Here is an 18,030-nt window from a genome sequence, read left to right as displayed (position 1 = left end):
GTAACGATCCACAGGGGATAAAATAGGGGATAAAATAGTTTGGCTGTATTTTCTTGGGAGATGGAAATGGAACAATCAAAATGCTCCTCACCTCAATCAGCTACTGAATCACCCAGTGAAGAGTCCTGAATCACCCAGTGAAGAGTACTGAATCACCCAGTGAAGAGTACTGAATCACCCAGTGTAAAGTCGAGTAGAAATACTGAAACTAGGGGGCCATGGGGGAGCACAGTCTCTGTGCATTTGTACTGAAAGCCATTTTGGAGAATTCTGTCTCCGAAAGGAACACCGTAACACAAATTTTGACAATACAAATGTTGTTATATCACATCTTTTACTTTCAACATTTATTTACAAATTAGGACAAACTACTGTAGAATGTGTAAACATTTCCTCACAGTGCATTTTTCTCAAAGCGCAATAAGTTCACCAACAACAATAATTACAATATGATAAAAGTCCGATAAAACTCTGAACATTATTTACACTTCATATGTTCTTGGTGTACATACAGACATACAGTTCATCACAATGTGGTCAGATCACTAGCAGATTGACCTGACAGTAGTACGGGATAAGAAAGGGGCTGAATTAGCCGAGCAGAGATCGTCTGTGTCTTTTGGCCATGCCTCACAGTAGCACAAGCAGACGGGCAAAGGAACAACGGTAGCTACAGAAACAGATAGTGGTGGGTGGAGATGTCCAGTCTTAGTCTGTTATACTGATGTGTCCTGTCCTGTCTTGTCAGTAAATAAAAATAGTCTGTAGAGAACTTCACCCACTTCCCTGGAGTTCCAGATGATTGTCAGCTTGGTGGTTTTCTTTTCGAGGTGTGAGCTGGAACACATCTGACCCTGATCTGGCCAATCAGGGCAGAGTCAGTTTCAGCGACAGCTACCATGAGAGTAGGCATAGGTCCACACGCTTAGTTAAGTGAAATATAAATATTTTTTTCCTGGTGATGAAGTGCTCTCTTCTAGGATGTTTTGATGAGTTAAATGTGGCAGGTAAACATTTGGCTTTTGGCCACCACAGCCCATGCTCACTCCCTCTGCTCTGTTCTTCTGGTGTCATGGCAACCTGCGTTTAGTCCCTTCCAAAATAATGTGGCGAGCTGGTGTTGCATATTATATAGGGTTGGAATTACTCTGCAAAGGTTCTAGAACCTCCACGACTAATGGGCTTCAGATGCCACTGTCAAAAACCTAACTAACGAACAGGGGGAGACATTGCACAATAATTCGTAAATACCACGATTAGTCATCACATGCTGTGAATCATGTATAGTTATGTGGACAGGTTTAAATTTCAACTCTGTGCTTTCCCATCCTGAAGATATGTAAAGGTATCAGTGATTTGCATATACAGTACTTTGGTCAAATTTGTTATATTGAGTCGTACAAATAGCAGCCATTCTTCTGATTAACAGCATCCCATTTAATCCGATAGACTAATTATTTTGTCCAAGTCCGGGTCGTTGCGAGACGTGACTAGGGAAAGTGATCTGGTATCACTAATTGCATCCCATTTTGATTGTGTTCAAGCTCTGCTTTTGTTGAGTGCTATTGCTGGGCAGTCTCAAGGTCATTGGGGTCATTGTCTTTGGGACAAAGGACAGGGACAGGGGTACAGACACTGACGAGGACAGGGAGGACAGTGAGGTTTACTAACTCCTTCTCTGGCTGGAGCACATAGACAGAGGTGACAGTGGCGTTATTTTTAGACATTTTTTCCTTTCTTTTCTGTTCTTTTTTTTTAAATCGGACAGAGCAGTTGTGTCGTCCCCCCCCCTCATGGACAGCTGACTCTGCCTGTTTTTCATGATAATTGGCTCTTTTCTCTCTCTCTCTCTTTCTCTCTGTCCCTCTGTTCTCCTGTTCGGGCTCTTATTTTGCCTTTTTGGTGTTGTCTCCTCCCTCTCTTTCCTTCTCAACATCACATTTCTGTTTCTCTCTCTCCCTCTCTCTCTTCTCTCTCTCTTCTCTCTCTCTCTTCTGTCTCTCTCTCTCCACTTTCCATTACGCAGAGTTTCTTTACCTCCTGCCTTCCTTCCCCTCTGTCTCATCTCCCTCTCTCTCTCTCCCTCTCTCTTCTGTCTCTTTCCCTCTCTCCCTCTCTCAGTCCCCTCCTCTGTTGCGCAGAGTCCCATGTTAAAGATCCTCTCTGCGTAGTAATCTCTCTCTCTTTGACTTTGGCTCTGCAGACATTGCCTCAGATCAGGCCTCCTCATGAGGATTTAGCAGCCCCCAGAGTTGAGCTGCAGCTTGACTTCAGCATACCTGACTCTAATACTCACATGTCCCTGAAGAGCCTGATTAGCTGAACAAGGTGCATCGAAACTCAGGTGCAACTTAGGTGTCCGGGACAGTGGAGCTCCAGGTAGATTGTGCAACTCTTGCCTTGGACACCCAGCTTTGTCACATTTGAAGGCTTTTTAATTTATTTATTTATTTTCTGGCATTATTAGTCCATCCAACTTTTGTCTCTCTTCCTCTGTAGCACTTCACAGTTTCCCACTGGCCAAGAAGAGCGTAGCAGGCACCCCTAGAGGAAGTGGTCATGCGTTTTGTCAGGGAGCTGACAGACCATGACCTCACTGTGGCCGAAGTCTGTTAGCACACGCGCTGTCCGCTGAGGCGCGGTCAGATGACAGCGTGTATTCACGCCCGCGCCCCCACCGGCACTGTTACCCGTCCCTGCGCAGTGCAGACACGCAACGTGGCTCTCGGGCAGACCGTTGGACAGCCGCGTGGAGTTGCTCATGTCCTTGTTGTTGCGCTGCAAGGCAGGCTTGTCGGGGTCCTTAAGGCCCACGTGGGGGCTGCTTTTGCCCGTGCTGGAGCAGAGCTTGTGCCTGATCTGCGCCGTGTCGCGGCTCAGCGACTTGCGGAAGTTGGGCTTGAAGAGCAGGTAGACCACAGGGTTGTAGATGGTGGAGGACTTGGCAAAGACGGCCGCCATGGCGAAGGCGAAGGGCGGGATCACGTCACTGTTCACGAAGGTCGCCCACATGGCCACAACTGCGTAAGGACTCCAGGCGGTCAGAAAACCAATGCACACCGCCACAGACAGCTGTGGGAGAAGCATAAAAACACATACACAGGTTAGGATTTAGGCTACAAAATATATTAGGAGCCAAAATATATTTTTGGGTGGGTATTGTTTATTAAGTACTTTACATACTGAAGCATACCAATGTGGCATTTTCTGAGTATGTAGTAAATGTAACGGTCAGTTTATGTGTGCAGTATGTACATAAGAAAGTACTGTATGTGTATTGTAATATGTTCAGTGTAGGGCCTCGGAGACCCTGTTCTAACCTCTCACCCCTCACCTTGACGATTAGAGACTGTGCGTTGGTGGTCTTGGTCTGGGGCGAGACATGTTGCTGCACGGCCTGGCGTGAGCCTCGCACCGTCAGCAGGATGAAGGTGTAGGAGAGGAAGATGATGGTACAGGGCACCACGTAGCAGAAGAGGAAGAGGCAGATGATGTAGGACATGGCCAGGGCGTCATGGGCGGGCGCGTACCAGTCGATGCAGCAGGCTGTGCCGTATGGCTCGGCGCTGTACTGGCCCCAGCGGGCCAGAGGCCCGATGGCGAAGATGGAAGCGTAACCCCACACCCCAGCCACAAGGAGCAGAGCATGGGTGGAGGAGAATTTGTTTCCTGAAAGAGAAAGAAAAGAAGAAGACAAAGAAGAAGATAAGGTGAAGATGATGCCAGGCAAATATGGGGCACCAAGTGTAACAGACCTTACTTTGTACACAGAACGCATTCTGTTCTTCGACAGACGTTCATTTATTACGAAACCATGCAACCAAGTAATGCCTTTTGTTCACAGAAAACATAAATGCACTAGCATCGTGTCCACAAAATACTTAAGAGAGTAAATTCTTTCATGCACAGAGAATAAAACTGATGATCATGTCGTGCACTGAAATGAAATGTCCTTTTCATTTTCCAGACCAAAGGCACTTCTTAATTTGTAGACAATGTTTTTATAGACAAAAGTAATTCTGTCCACAACATCTGAAGCCATCGAATGTTCATTCTTTCCACAAAACAGTTCTGCTATATTACGGAAAGTATAATATGCAGGAAAAGTCTACGTGAGTCAGCAAGATACAGAAGGAATTCCATCCATGAAAGCAAAGGCTGCTTGAACTTTTGTGGACAATCAAGTGAACTGAAGTACAAAAGGAATTACGTCGATAGGCTGCCTCACTGAAAATATGATATGCAGGAAAGGACTTTGGTCCGATACATTCTGTGAGTCAGCATATTACAGAATGTTTTCTGTCCACGTAAATAAAGTCTGCTTGAACTTTTTTCAGACTTTTGAATAAACCCTGAAGCATAGAAAGATCAAACAGGCTTTGCTTTCGTAGACAGAATGCATTCTCTAACCTATAATAATAATTAAGACCTTTGTCAGGTTTTTAATGGCACACACAACACACTGGAACACACACGTGCATATATGGAGGCGACACAGAACACACACACACACGCAGGTAAGCCTGAGGTCGCGGTTAATTTATTTTCTGCTTTTTCCCATCCTGGACTGTCCTTCCTCAAGGACCCCCCAGGAGCAGTGGGCAGCTTGTAGCGCCCGGGGACCAAGTGAAGTGAACTGTCCATCTTTGGTCAGGGATGGACATGTGTTCTGTTGTTTTGCATGTTTTTTCTGTTGGGGTTCTTAGTGGAGGAAACCCCTTGTGGACACGGGGAGAACATGCAAACTCCACACAGAAAGGCCCGGGAGATAGCCCACTTGAGCACTGTGCACTCTGGGGAGGACCTGCCCCCCAGAGCCAACAGCGCCCCATGTGGGAATCGAACCCATGACCTTCTTGCTGTGAGGCGGCAGTGCAAGCAACTGAGCCACCGTGCCCCGTTGCACCTGCCATTAGAGTCACGAAATGTATGGACCAAAGTCCTTTTGTCCACATCATATGTTCAGTAACATAGACGACTGACATAATTAATTTTGTACTAACGCACTTGTGTTTTTTGTGGACAAAAGGTATTAGGTGTTATTTGGTTTCGTAATTAATAAATACTTTCTGTATACGAAATAAGGTCTGTTACACTTGGCACCCCAAATAAGCACTTTTGTAAGTGAGACGTGATTATTGTAGCGCAATCACTCCTGTGATTGTCTTCTGCCAGTGCAGCCAAAGTCAACACTGTGTGAAACTTTCCCATTATGATAGAGAGGGTTGAGTAAATTAAGTTAGATGTTCCGAATAACACACACAGACTAAGGAATGTTCCAATAAACCTCACCTATCAATAGCAAAACAGAGACATTTTTTTTACACTCATAATATTCGATGGAATGCTTTCCCATTTGCAGGGTATGTGATGAAAAGTAAATACTCCCGGCTCCGATATTCTATCTCTCTTCCAGTGTTGTGTTGTGCATTCATTTCATTTTTCTGTCCAGCACTCTCAAATGTATGCCCTTATTTGTTTTCTTGCACTGTCCGTTCCCCATTTTGAGGAAGAAGTGCACCGTCAGATTATCCAGGCTCTCCGCTCAGCCAGGGATCCCGCTGTGAGCCAACAGCACTTTCCCCCAGCTACGGGCACAACGCGGAGAGCAGCACTGTAATTATTTACTCTTCCTTCCAATCCTGCCTCCCTTCCTTCCCCCCCGCCCCCCGCCGGCATGTTCTTCCTCTCTGCTCCATGCAGTGTCTCCCGGTCCTCACTGATTCCTTATGTATTTTTCAGGAGCCCGAAGGTTCTTTTTTTTTCTTTTCGTAGCCCTCAACGTAATGAAAGCTGACATATTTCCAAACGTGTAAACAGAACAATGTCACTAATAGCCCGGGTCTCATCACTAACCCGAGACAAAGAGTCCAGGCACAGTAGCAATACACAGCAGCACGGGAGGGCAACCAGGTAGGACAGAACAACAGCCAGGACAAGGAGATTATGGAGAGAGTTTCATATTAGAGCAGACAGGGTCATATGGTTGCACACAGGCCAGTGAAGATCTGTTAAAAGGAGAAGAAGTGATCTCCAAGGAACAGCAATTTGTATGGGGGTTTAGGTTTGTGTGTGGGTTTGTTCTAAGGTGTAACACTGACGATGTCATGCCATGATATGGACATTGTAATAATATACATTAACTACTCGTAACTACTTTTCTCATACCACCTTTCTTACATAACTTTACTCGTCTTAATTAAGCACCTTAAGGACTCTTAACTGCTTCTAAGAGCTGGTACGTGGTTAGCGGTCAGGACATACCGTAGTGTGGGAAGCAGACCTTGAGGCAGCAGACGGATGAGAGGGCCGTGAGGTTGGTCAGGCTGCAGAGGCCGAAAAGAACCCCACACACGGCGTAGCCCTGGCAGACCACCTGCCCAAACAGCCACCTGGGCAGGAGAGGGGAGAAGAGCAGGCTAGAGTAGAGTAGCAGGCAGAAGATTACATCATCATCAATACTGACACACATGGCATTTGTACGATTATATATTTGTAATTATCAGACATAGTTCTAGTAGTAGTATTTTAATATATAGTATTAATAAAAGTATTTTAATATAACATAATATCATATCTTTATGTTTTATTGCAATATATTTGTAATAACAGAAATATATTTTAACCTAACCTAGACAACAGCTGGTGCCATTATGGACAGATCTATTCTAGAGTTCTGTCTGGTAATTCTGGGAAATATTCAACATACCATGATATACCAGAAAAGCTATTATTTTGCATACAATTTTCTGGCAATACAACGCTCAGTATACCTGTCTGTTTATACATTCATAATGTTTCTGCTGGTGTGTGTATGGTGGGGAGAGGGTGATATTTGTAAACATTGCTTTGGAGTTAATGTTATAATGGTTTTAATGCTGTGGGCAAATGGCCTACTTTTAAGGGTGATATAAGTACGGAAGAAAAAAACTGAAAAAACAAACACACACACACAAACACACACACACAAACACACAAACACACACACACACACTCACACACACAAACACACACACACAAACACACACACACACACACACACACACACACAAACACTCACACACACTCACACACAAACACTCACACACAAACACACACACACACACACACACACACACACACACACACACACACACACACACACACACACACACACACACAGACCTGTGAGAAATGCTAGAGGGGATGGCGAGAGGAAAGAGGCTCAAGGTCATCCCAAGGTCGCTGACTGACAGATTGACGATGAAGAACTCAGCCGGCTTCAGCGATGACCTTTTCCGATAGGCTACGAGGAGCAAGACACAGTTGCCGAACAGGGACAGTACACCTGCGTGAGGTCATAAGGTCAACAGTCATCATCGCTCAGTTATGTCAGCCATGTCGCCGTAGCGACTGACTCCTCTAGGCTCCCTCTGTTAGCACATTCTTCAAAACAAGATTTCCATTCCCATCGCCCAGTTACCCTCGACATTGATGTGAAGTGTTATGGTTGAAGCAATACAAATTCATTTAATAAAACGTTAATGCCCTGTGTGTTATGCACTTGACAGAAGGACAAGGCTGACACAGGGGCACTTGCAGACTGATTGCGTCTTAGATGAAATGTTAACAGCGGCTGGTAAACTTACAAAAAATGGTGTACACGGCGGCCATGAAATAGTCGTGCTCCTTCGAGAGGCTGGAAACAAAGAGGTCTGCTTCGGAAACATTTCCCATCTGTAAGAAAGACACAGACAGAAAGAGAGAGAGAGATATAGAGACAGAGATATATAGAGAGAGAGATAGGCAAAAAATCATCAACTGATGAAAATTGACCTGGTCAGTTTCACTCTGCTGGAGGCAAAAATTATAAATGAAATAAATAAAAGGTGGCCAGATGACATTTGGGTCGTGGACCACCAAAATGACTGTAATCCAAATATATTTGTCTCCCTGCTTTCCAGAGGTAAAACCACTTTAGTAAAAACCTCATGCACCTTCTGAACATCAAATCAATTTTTTTCTCCAGACAAACAACACTCAGAAGCATTAAACGCCTTTATAAGAAGTGCACTTATTCCTAAATTTCCCTCGGGATTAATGAAGTATCCATCTATCTATCTATCTACTTTGAAGATGAGAGGAGAAGCTATTGACTCAGAGCTGTTGACTAGGCACAGATCCGGCCCTGTTCGGGGTCCGCGTCACGGCCAGGCCCGCGCCAGAGCTCTCCGTTATCTGGGAACGCATTGTTCTGGATGACATCAGAGAGAAAGAGGGAAGGAGTAGGAGACGAGGGCATCCCAGGGATCCAACACACAGCACCCTGAGCCAAATAAAACCCTAATGCCAAAACACAAATGTCCCTGCGGATTATGCCATGGAACTGCGGTAAATGACACAGCCACGGAACGGATTAGAGTGCACAGAAATAGAGAAAAAGGAGGGAGGAAGGAGGAACAGCGTGAAAGAGACACAGAGAGAAAAATGGGAAAAAAAGAGGAGAGAATTGGGGTTTACTGTTAGGGACAAAAGCAAGGACTGTGAAGGTTGTTTTTCTTTTCATTAATCTATTTCACTGAGGTGAATATGTGCATTAAGCTCCACGCAAAAAAAAAGATGTGTGCATAGGCCTATGTGTTAGTGCTTGTGTGTGTGTGTGTGTGTGTGTGTGTGTGTGTGTGTTTGAATGTTTGTTCTTAAATATATTAAGCGAGGGATGTGGCTCTGTCTCACTCCTGGCAGCTCTATGACTAAGCACTTTTTACGCTGGTCTCAGAAAAAACACATTTGCCATCATCCTCACTGCGGTTCCCCTGCCCTGCATACAAGAGAGAAGCCAAATTAGCCTTCGCGTTAGCATTAGTCAGGGGGAGCCATCACTCAAAGCCACTCGACAGGTCTAAAGAGTCAGCCCCCTGTCGAAAGAGCTCACCGATAAACAATGCAATGCCTGACTCAGGCCGTCATGTGTTTTTTTTTTCTTAAAGGATAACTTTAAAAGAGAGGATTCAATGGGAAGAGACAGAAAGAGGTCATTATATTTGAAAAACATGCGTTAAGTCTTAAGATGACTTTTGTTTTTGCCACGAGGCTCATGCTGTAGTCTTCTGCATCTTGAAAAATAAGTTTTTTGAACACGAACTGAAAGCTATACCAAGAGACTGAGAAATAAAAATGTCTGCTGGGAGAGGTTTTTCGTAATCAAATATTAAAAGCCTGCTTTTAACCGGACACGCATACAAATGTCATTCCAATACAAATTGACTCACAGAATGAATCACGTACAGACCTAGATGCAAGAGGCACCACTGTTCTTTCCTCAGAGCTAATAGAACATGATGTTTCCATCCCTGTGGTACACCGGCACTGTTGATGTTGACAGAGGAAGTCGAGAAGTGAAAGGGAGGGTAGGTACGTCATCGGTGGGATAGTTCGATATGTGAAGTTTAACTTTTACCGTTTGTTGCTGTCCTTCACTAAAGTACAGTGTATCCTGTTTAGCTTAAATGTATTTTTCTTCCCAATATGGTTGCTTTCCTCTCCTGGGATGACTGTTATTTTGCTGTAGAATAAGAGAATACTGAGGGTCAGCCTTTGAGAAGGATCTTAGCAACAGACTGGACAACATCTCCGCTCCACTGGCTGCCTGATGATTTCAGAATAGAATTAGAATAAACGAAGAACAACAAATCCAATTTTAGCCCGTATTTATTTGATTACACATAGAGAGAAAAGCATGCATCTTTCCATGTTGGTTTCTCCATATATCAAGTTGATTTCTCTATATATCAAGTTTTTCCTCTGCCTGTGCAAAGAGCTGGCTAATTGTATCCATCACCATTGACAGGACAGTGGTCGTCCACATACCTATTTTATGCTGGCTGTCATTCATTTATGCACCCACAAATAACAAGGGAGCATACAATCAGTGTGCAGACATAGGGTAGAACATTCCAAGTTCAGAAGGTCAAAGCTCACTGCCTTGGTTTAGCCTTATGCACCATCAATCACAGTTTGATTCATTGCCATCACCTCTCCAATTTGCAAATTAGCAAACTCAGATGTTTGACTCACACACAGGGAGGAAGTTGGTCTGTTTGAATCAGGACTGTCCACCATAGTGAACATGGCGTTGTTGTTTTACTGCCCCAGTCAGATCTTCAACCAGCTGTTGCCTGGAGCTGTTGGAATGCTTTAATGAGCAAATCCAGATGGTTTGTTGACGGACAGCACAGCTCTCACAGCAGAGTGAGAACGTAGATTTATAAAGATTTATAAAGCTTTATTTGAAGATTTGAATAGATTGATCTGCCGAGTCTTGACCCTCAGTAAACATCCTCAACCTTTTCAGTTATAAATGTTTGTATATTTCTAGAATAACTCTCTTATATGCAGTAGCATGTCAATACCATATTTATATTATTGAAACCTTTGTCAAAAATGTCAGATTGAGCTTCAGGTCTATTGTATCTGTTATTGTTTGACTAGCTGCCAGTGGAAGGGTCCATTGGGTAGCTACATATTGTGCTGGTGCACTTTACCTGAACTACTTCAGTCTTTAGGCAAAGCTCAGGACTTTGGATTACCTTATAGTCTGTGGAACACAGACTCCTTGTTAAATGCCAACCTCCAAAAGAGAGAGACTATTTTACAACTACTAGTTCACGTTTTAGCCTTCAAATACCTAGACCATAATGGTAAGTTAACATGTCACAGCTACAGGATGCTGCTTTTGTAGTTGGCTTGCCTTTCCTAAATCTTAAAAGATTCAAATAGTAACCTACTGCTATTGTAACTCAGCCATCCCGTTTCTAAAGTACATCCATATTGGCAAAACTTAATTGCAAGAACAGTATGGATCCAAAGGTTCAGCATTAATCCCAATAGTTTCAATTAAGTTCCCCTAACAAGGTTTGTGAAAGTTTACAGAACATGCTCCTTCTATTGTGAAATGTCCTCCACCTGTTATGTAAGCATCCCATGCATTGTGGTCTGGCAAAGATATCACAGTAAGAAAATAACACATAACATCCCGTACCTCAGAGAAGGCCTGCGTGGCTTCCTGCTCCATTTTTTCCCAACTTTAGCTGCGTAACTCTGATAAAGCAGAGCCGAATCATAGCAAATGAAAGCCTGTCTTCTTTGTCAGCTGCTTGCACACTTGCACACACACACACACACACACACACACACACACACACACACACACACACACACACACTATAAGGTCACAGGAGCTCAGAGTTATTAAATCAAACTTACAGCTCCCAGTAGGATGGTGACACATAACACCCTTTACCTCAGAGAAGGCAAGACACTATCCTTTTCTTTTTTTCTTTTCCCCCTCACTTTTTTAACTGACATAACTTCTTATAAAACAGTCCCAAATGCAGCATGGTGTCTGACTCCCTTGACAGCAGCTATGTTGTTGTGGTGACACTTCAAATGGAAGTGTGTCTTGTTTGTCCCCACAAGCAACGTGGTTAGGCCGGAGGAAGGCAGTGAAACAGGCTCATGTCTCGACGCCCAGATTTTTTCTGTACACGGGAGAAAATGAATGCATTGGTTTTCCGGGAGGAGTTTGATGGTAGGCTACTGCACACTGATTGGTAGGCCCAGGAAAACAGGATGGACAAGCTCTCCCCAACTACTCCCCAGCAGTCCATTCCCTGGCTGTATGCATCATGACCCCCACACAATCCTTTAGAATGCGATACAAACAAACAGGACATGTCCTCTGATTGACATGTTTCCAACTAATCAATATTAGCAGCCTAAAAAGGCCTTTCATTGGGAGAACTATGATCTAATCATGTATAATGTAGAATGCCCTCTTTGTAAATACTTATGACCTCTTGACCTCTTCAGGGCTAATCATCCTGCTCTTCCAGTTGTGTTTCTCCTAGAGTCCTTCAGCACCCAAACACATTTGGAGTTATTGTGTTACAGGTTCATGTAATAAGCAAACTGCTGAGTCACATGCAGAGGTAGATGAATCCAGTTTAGTAAGAGTGCTGACATATTTTGATAGCTCCCTTTGCCCAGAGACACATGACTTTACTCATTATGTGTAACCTAGAAATATGCAAAAGAGCAAAGCATAATGGCTTCGATATGTAACAGTATGGGTGGGGGGGGGGGGGGGTATTTTGTTTCTGGGCATGGATGCTCTTTGTCTGCAAACACAGCCACATCAGTTTGTCCTGTCAAACATCTTTCTTCTCTTACCACTGTCCCCATCTCTTGGTATTACGTAAGCTCCCCCTCAAGCAGGCGAAACGTGAGTCAGCATGCCAGGTCAACCATAGAAGACCTCTTTGTCAAATCACCTGTATGTCTGTCTCCCTCCTCCTGACCTGACCACACACTCAAAATGTGTCCGGGCCCTCTGAGTGATCAGCTGTCCTATTTCATACACAGAATTACTTCATGGCCAGTAACTTAATGTATTCTGATTTTGGCTTTCTGTTCTTTTGGCAGCTACTTTGATTGTATTAGACTGTTAAAGTGGAATAATTTGCAGTGCATTATTGCACCACCAGCCGTTTTGATTGGGTTGGCAGTCATGATCATATTTTTGAAGCGGCTCCCTTGTGACATGGCAATCCACTTGCTATTTAGTTCAAACGATTTTGGTGTTTTTCTAACATTAACCTCGCTGAGTTTATGACTGTTATCTTTCAAAATTCAACACTTTCATGTAATCTTGCTCTCTTTTCTCCTTTCTTGCCTGGAGTCTGAGATGAACCAGAGTGACTGGGCACTTTTGTGCTGTATTTTGTTATCCGACAATTTTCTCTTTTTTATTGGGCTATCTTCACTGAATACAACTATATCTGTGTTTAAGTAATTGCTCATGAACACAAGGTCATTTGGCTTCATGCACCAGAGGGCAGTGGTATTTTAACGCTGTGAACGAGTTTCAATACCACCACCCAATTCAGAAAACAGGTCTTTTTGCAGTGACCTACATAACATTTAAAAGATGCTTTGCAGGCCTGGGGATACACTTGTTCTTGCATATTTATTTATATTCCTTTTTTCTATTTAATACATTTTATTAATTTAGATATTTTCTGCTATGTTCAAAGGAGACGTAGGTATGGAGAGGATCCGTGTTTGACTCTTCAGTAAACAAACACAATTCAGACTGATTTATCTTGGATTTCATTCTCATTCTTTCACAAAAAAAGATATAAAACAATGCAGAGTGCAAGGGTTAATTTTTTTGACAGAGGCCAATCCAAAGGCACCCCAGTAATCAAAGAGTGCCAGTGTAAATTAAATCCCGCTTCAGAGGCAAGGATTGGGAATTGAAATCAAAAGTGAAATTGAACTCGGACTGGTCAATCTCTCCACCATCCTCTCCCTTCCCTTCTCACCTGTGAGCCCCCGTCTCAAGGCTACGCATTTTTTAAATGAAAGTAGTTAAAAAATGAAAATGCCCTTGAAGGGCGAGTTAAACTCTTTCAGGAGTTTCATTTTTTTCCTCCTTCAAGCCATGACTGCAGGTTGTCTGCCCTGTGGTAGTGGACAGAGAGCATGCCGGTTGCTTGTTATTGATGAGGAGCTGGGTCAGGGGAACAATGCTGCTGGGGGTTTGGTCATGGAGAGACAGGATGGGATGAATCAATGAACACAAAGGGCTCTGCATTGACATTTTGGAGAGAAATATGTCGAGATGAAGTGGGATTGGATTTCAAGCCTCCCTAGACCTGGAGACAAAGGCAAACAGAACAGGTGGTTCTGTCGGAAAGGGAGAGGCAGTTGCCCCACCCACCCTCAAACCCAGATCTACAGGGTAAAAAAAAAAAACCTACACCCTGACAGCAATGCCAGACTCAATGGTATGGCAGTCAGAGCATACAGAGAGCATGAAACAGGCCCACTTCAAGGCAGATCGAGGCTGAACCTGGGTCAGCTGTCGTCTATAAGAGATATCCACAGCAGCCAAGTACCTTGATGCCAGCACACACTTAAAGGTGCAATACGTAGGGACTACAATGAAAACATCAGAAATCAGAGACTTACAATAATGTTTAATGCCGAGGTCATATTAATCATATTCCCAATATTCCTATATCCAATATTGTTTGTGTCTGCCGGGCCATTCTTTATTGCACTGGTTTATATTTGTCAAGCCCTGTAAAACTGGCAGATTTGGGGGTGGGTCTAAAATCAAATCTTCTGAAAAACCTCCATTTACAGATCAATACAATGAAACGGTCTTTGAAAACCAGCATGACCTTGAGACTCCTTGCCATTTGTCACACGTGTAAAATCAAGCTAAAAAGACTGCGCCAGTTTCTCTCTATGCAGCTCTCTACCCTGCGTTGTTAATGGCAATATGCAGGAGTCCATCCCATAATGAGCTCCAGCTCATTATTCTCCATTGACCCGTGGGGGTTTCAGATAGAGCTGGGTGGCAAAGGTTGTTAGGTAATACCACATTATGCCAGGGCGTCAAAGGGTGCCAAAGAGAGAGCCGGCTAGGTAGGTATGCAAATGGGCCTCTCTGCAGGTGCAGCGCACTGATGCATGATACCAGTGCTGAATCAAATTTGCATGCACTGAATTTCAACAGCATTTTCACTCCAATATCGAGAGCCCTTATTTCAGATTAGGAGCCTATGTCCATTGTGTGACATGGAAGTAAATGAACGTTGGCTGTTTCCCTTTCCTTGGCCTCACTGTGTTACTTAAAGCTTACTTGATCCTTTCATCCAGTTACATATCAGAAACAGATCCCTTTAAATCGGTGATCACATAATAATAATAAGAACTTTATTTATATAGCACCTTTCATGCAAAAGAATGCAGCTCAAAGTGCTACATGACCCTGGTCACATGACCCTGATCACATGACCCTAATAATAATGATACTTTAAAGCTTACTTTTTCCTTTTATCCAGTTACATATCAGAAACAGATCCCTTTAAATCGGTGATCACATGACTCTGATCACACGGCCCTACCTATGCTCTGGAATGCTTAAGGGGTTAAGATGTACTTGTTTGTTTGTTTTTCTGTCGCAGTTCAAGCTGCAAGATTTGTTTTGTCGTGATCTGGTGAATTATTTTCTTGTGATTCATTGATTCATAACAGCACTGACCTTTGAGGCTTAGGTGGATCAGTGTGTTATAATTTGATAATGAAGGTAAAGTGGTCTATTCAATGATGTGCCCTCTGGTTTGCATTCCCGCCCATCAGTGACATGCCCGATTCTCCTCTCTCAATTAAGTCATTTCCAAGTAAAGGCCTTGTTTTGTGAGGCTCCCCTATTTATGTTTATGCTTAAAGGTGGAGTCTGTAATTCTAATCCAATATGCTTTTTGTGAAATTCAGCAAATTGGACCTCATGGTCCTCTAGCTGTTCGTTCTGTGAGTGCGCTAAAAAAAAACCTCCAGAACACAGTCCTGGTTCTGTAAATGGGAAACAAACATGGTGGCTTGGACCGAGCCATAAATCATTTCAGCCAATCAACACGTTGCTTCGGTACAATTTGTGCTGTTGAGGTCAAATATCAAAAACCTATTTGGCAGAATCCCGAATCACATGTTTAAAGCTTGTTCCCACCTTGTCTCTCTCACTGTGCGAGTACAGGGTTCCCTATTCCTACCCATGGGGGATGCCTGCAATGCGATCCTGTCCATGTCATCTGGCTCTTGGCACACCTAAAACAAAGTGCCTGTTTAATTACCCTATAATGTCCTTGATTAGCTAAATGAGGTGTGCTGGGTTAATCAAGAGGAGCCCTGGTGTGCGCCTGCTGACATCGCTGATAACAAGGAAAAACACGGGCGCCCCAGGGAACAGAACTGAGCCCCCCGCTCCAAACAGACAGACCGCGAGACACAACATCAACACTTATTCATTTAGCAGAAGCCTTTCTCTGAAGCTACTTACAGTACAGTGCAGATATGAATTCAGAATCGTCAGTATGTGTGTGTGTGAGCTCCCTGGGCATCAAACCCATGACCCACGTGACCCAGTACCCTGTTCCTGTTCCAGACAGAATACTCTCACTTATTCAATTAGGCTTATTCATAATGTTTTGGCAACTTACAGTACAGTACAGTGCAGGCAACAATTCTGGATCATCCATATGTGTCCTCGCTTTGCAATGAAACCCTCTGACCTTGGTGTTGTCTGCATCAGGGCCTGGCAGCTGAGCCCCAGGAGGATCCCCTGAGGCCTGATACCACCTCAGCTGTTCCATTCTCTCTCCTGTTGTTGTTCTTTCTGCTGCGGTGTCACGGCCGCTGTCTCTCTCTCTCTCTTTTCAGCAGCATTGGGTGGGTGGGTGACGGGGTGTTTGAGGAGGGTGTTTTTGTTGGGAGGACGGGGGGCTGTTTGACTTTGATCACCAAACTATGATAAGAAGCGTGTTGAAACAAGAAGAGAAGATAAGGACAAGAAGACAGACAGAAAGTATGTTTTATCGAAACTGGTAAGGCCACCTTAATAGGATAATATAAAACAAAAAAACTAATAATTCAGGGACCGAGTTGAACACATGTCTACTCCATGCGTAGGAAGAAGGGGAGGCCTGCAGTTATTTTAATGCAGTTTTAGCACTACCTCACATTGTGTGACATCCAGCTCAAGCCAAAATATGTGCTTTTTGGCAAAAGCAACGAGTGATATTCCTACCCCTGTCACCTACCACTGTGAGATGATCTCACATCAAATTTTAACCTGTGACTTCATGGGGTGAAAATGTGCTGAATAATCTCGGGCTGTCGAAGTAAATAGGGCAATGACGGGAACGCTTAAAGGTAATGATCCATGAAGTTAAGGTCATCAAAGTTTCTCCAGGTTATTTAACAATTAACCAACTTTAAACACGACAATCAACAAAGCCTAACTATAAACTTCCTGTCAACTCCTCAATGGCAATCGATGGTTTGTTAATTGTTTGTTAATTATGAACTGACACACTCATTAGGCCAGTTGAACTGCATTGACTCCTGCCTTGGTCTGTTAGATCCCACTTCTGAGAATTGCTCATTAAGGTAAACAGCAGTTTTAGTATGTGTGTTGTAGTTCCAATGCACTCAATTCCAAACTGTATTTTTAATGTCATATTGACTGAACCATGAAGGCTGTAATTTCTGTGTTGTGAGAGAGGAGTCATATCTGGAGGAGGTTTGATATAGGAGCGGACAGCTATAATCAGCGACACAGGACTGTTCAAAAGTTCTCCAGTGATGCTGATGGCTTTACTCTCCACACCAACCCATAGAGCGGTTTACTTTAGTCTTCAGATGATGACTCAAGTACCTCAAAGCAAAACAAATGATCTACCTGAGCAACAGATCAGCAGAGAGGACAGTTTCATTATATCTGGATCACTAAAATGTAACAACACCTAAACACAATCTTGACTCCCGAGGCTCTGTCTCTGCCATATATACATATATTATGATTAGTTATGCCATTTTAGGAATAACTTATGATGTAATTAAAGACGATAGGGTTTTCCTATAAATCCATGGCATACGATTGGTCCACTCAGAGGAATAGCAGCTGGATGAGGGTGACCTGACTTCCTGTAAAGCTCAGAATGCTTTCGGTGACAGGCTGGGGTCGAACCACGGTCAGTGCCAATGGCTTAACGCTAGGATTGTTCAACTGCGCATAATCACAGTATTACAGACTGATCATGACAATAGCAATAGTTAGCAGAGTTAGCAGATGCAAACACATGCACACACACACACACACACACACACACACACACACACACACGAGCGCGCGCGCGCACGCGCACACACACACACACACACACTGTTCATGTGAGGATTGATCTGCATTTTCTGCATTATGCTAAAAATAGCCACATCTATACCATCCATGCTAGACAGTTTTGCTGAATCCAGTCTTAGAGAGCAGCAGACGGACTGGCCACTGCAGACTGGAGATGAAGCACAGCACTGTCAGCTGGCTACTGTGGGAGTCAGAGAGGATGGGGCCACTATGGAGGCCGCATGACGCCCATGTGCCGGACTAAAACTCCCTAGTAGAAAAGGGACCCAAAATGTGAA

The 18,030-nt window shown here is 43.7% G+C and overlaps 1 protein-coding gene across 1 annotated transcript in view; it reads right to left on the bottom strand.

The window, feature by feature from the left end:
• Positions 1-320: 320 nt before the first annotated feature.
• Positions 321-18,030, bottom strand: part of opn7d (opsin 7, group member d) — a 45,813-nt gene continuing 28,103 nt past the window's right edge. Inside the window, exons 2-6 of the mRNA XM_012820083.3 lie at positions 7,629-7,716; positions 7,165-7,327; positions 6,265-6,392; positions 3,335-3,669; positions 321-3,072 (exon numbers count right to left, since the gene is read on the bottom strand). Of these exons, the coding sequence (XP_012675537.2) occupies positions 2,545-3,072; positions 3,335-3,669; positions 6,265-6,392; positions 7,165-7,327; positions 7,629-7,716 (1,242 nt within the window). The 3' untranslated portion in view covers positions 321-2,544. The remainder of the gene's footprint in view (positions 3,073-3,334; positions 3,670-6,264; positions 6,393-7,164; positions 7,328-7,628; positions 7,717-18,030) is intronic.

Source organism: Clupea harengus, chromosome 4 (genome assembly GCF_900700415.2).
Source record: "Clupea harengus chromosome 4, Ch_v2.0.2, whole genome shotgun sequence".
In the NCBI taxonomy this organism is placed as follows: domain Eukaryota; kingdom Metazoa; phylum Chordata; class Actinopteri; order Clupeiformes; family Clupeidae; genus Clupea; species Clupea harengus.
The sequence above is the reverse complement of the archived record's forward strand: the minus strand, read 5'-3'. Positions and strand labels throughout refer to the sequence as shown.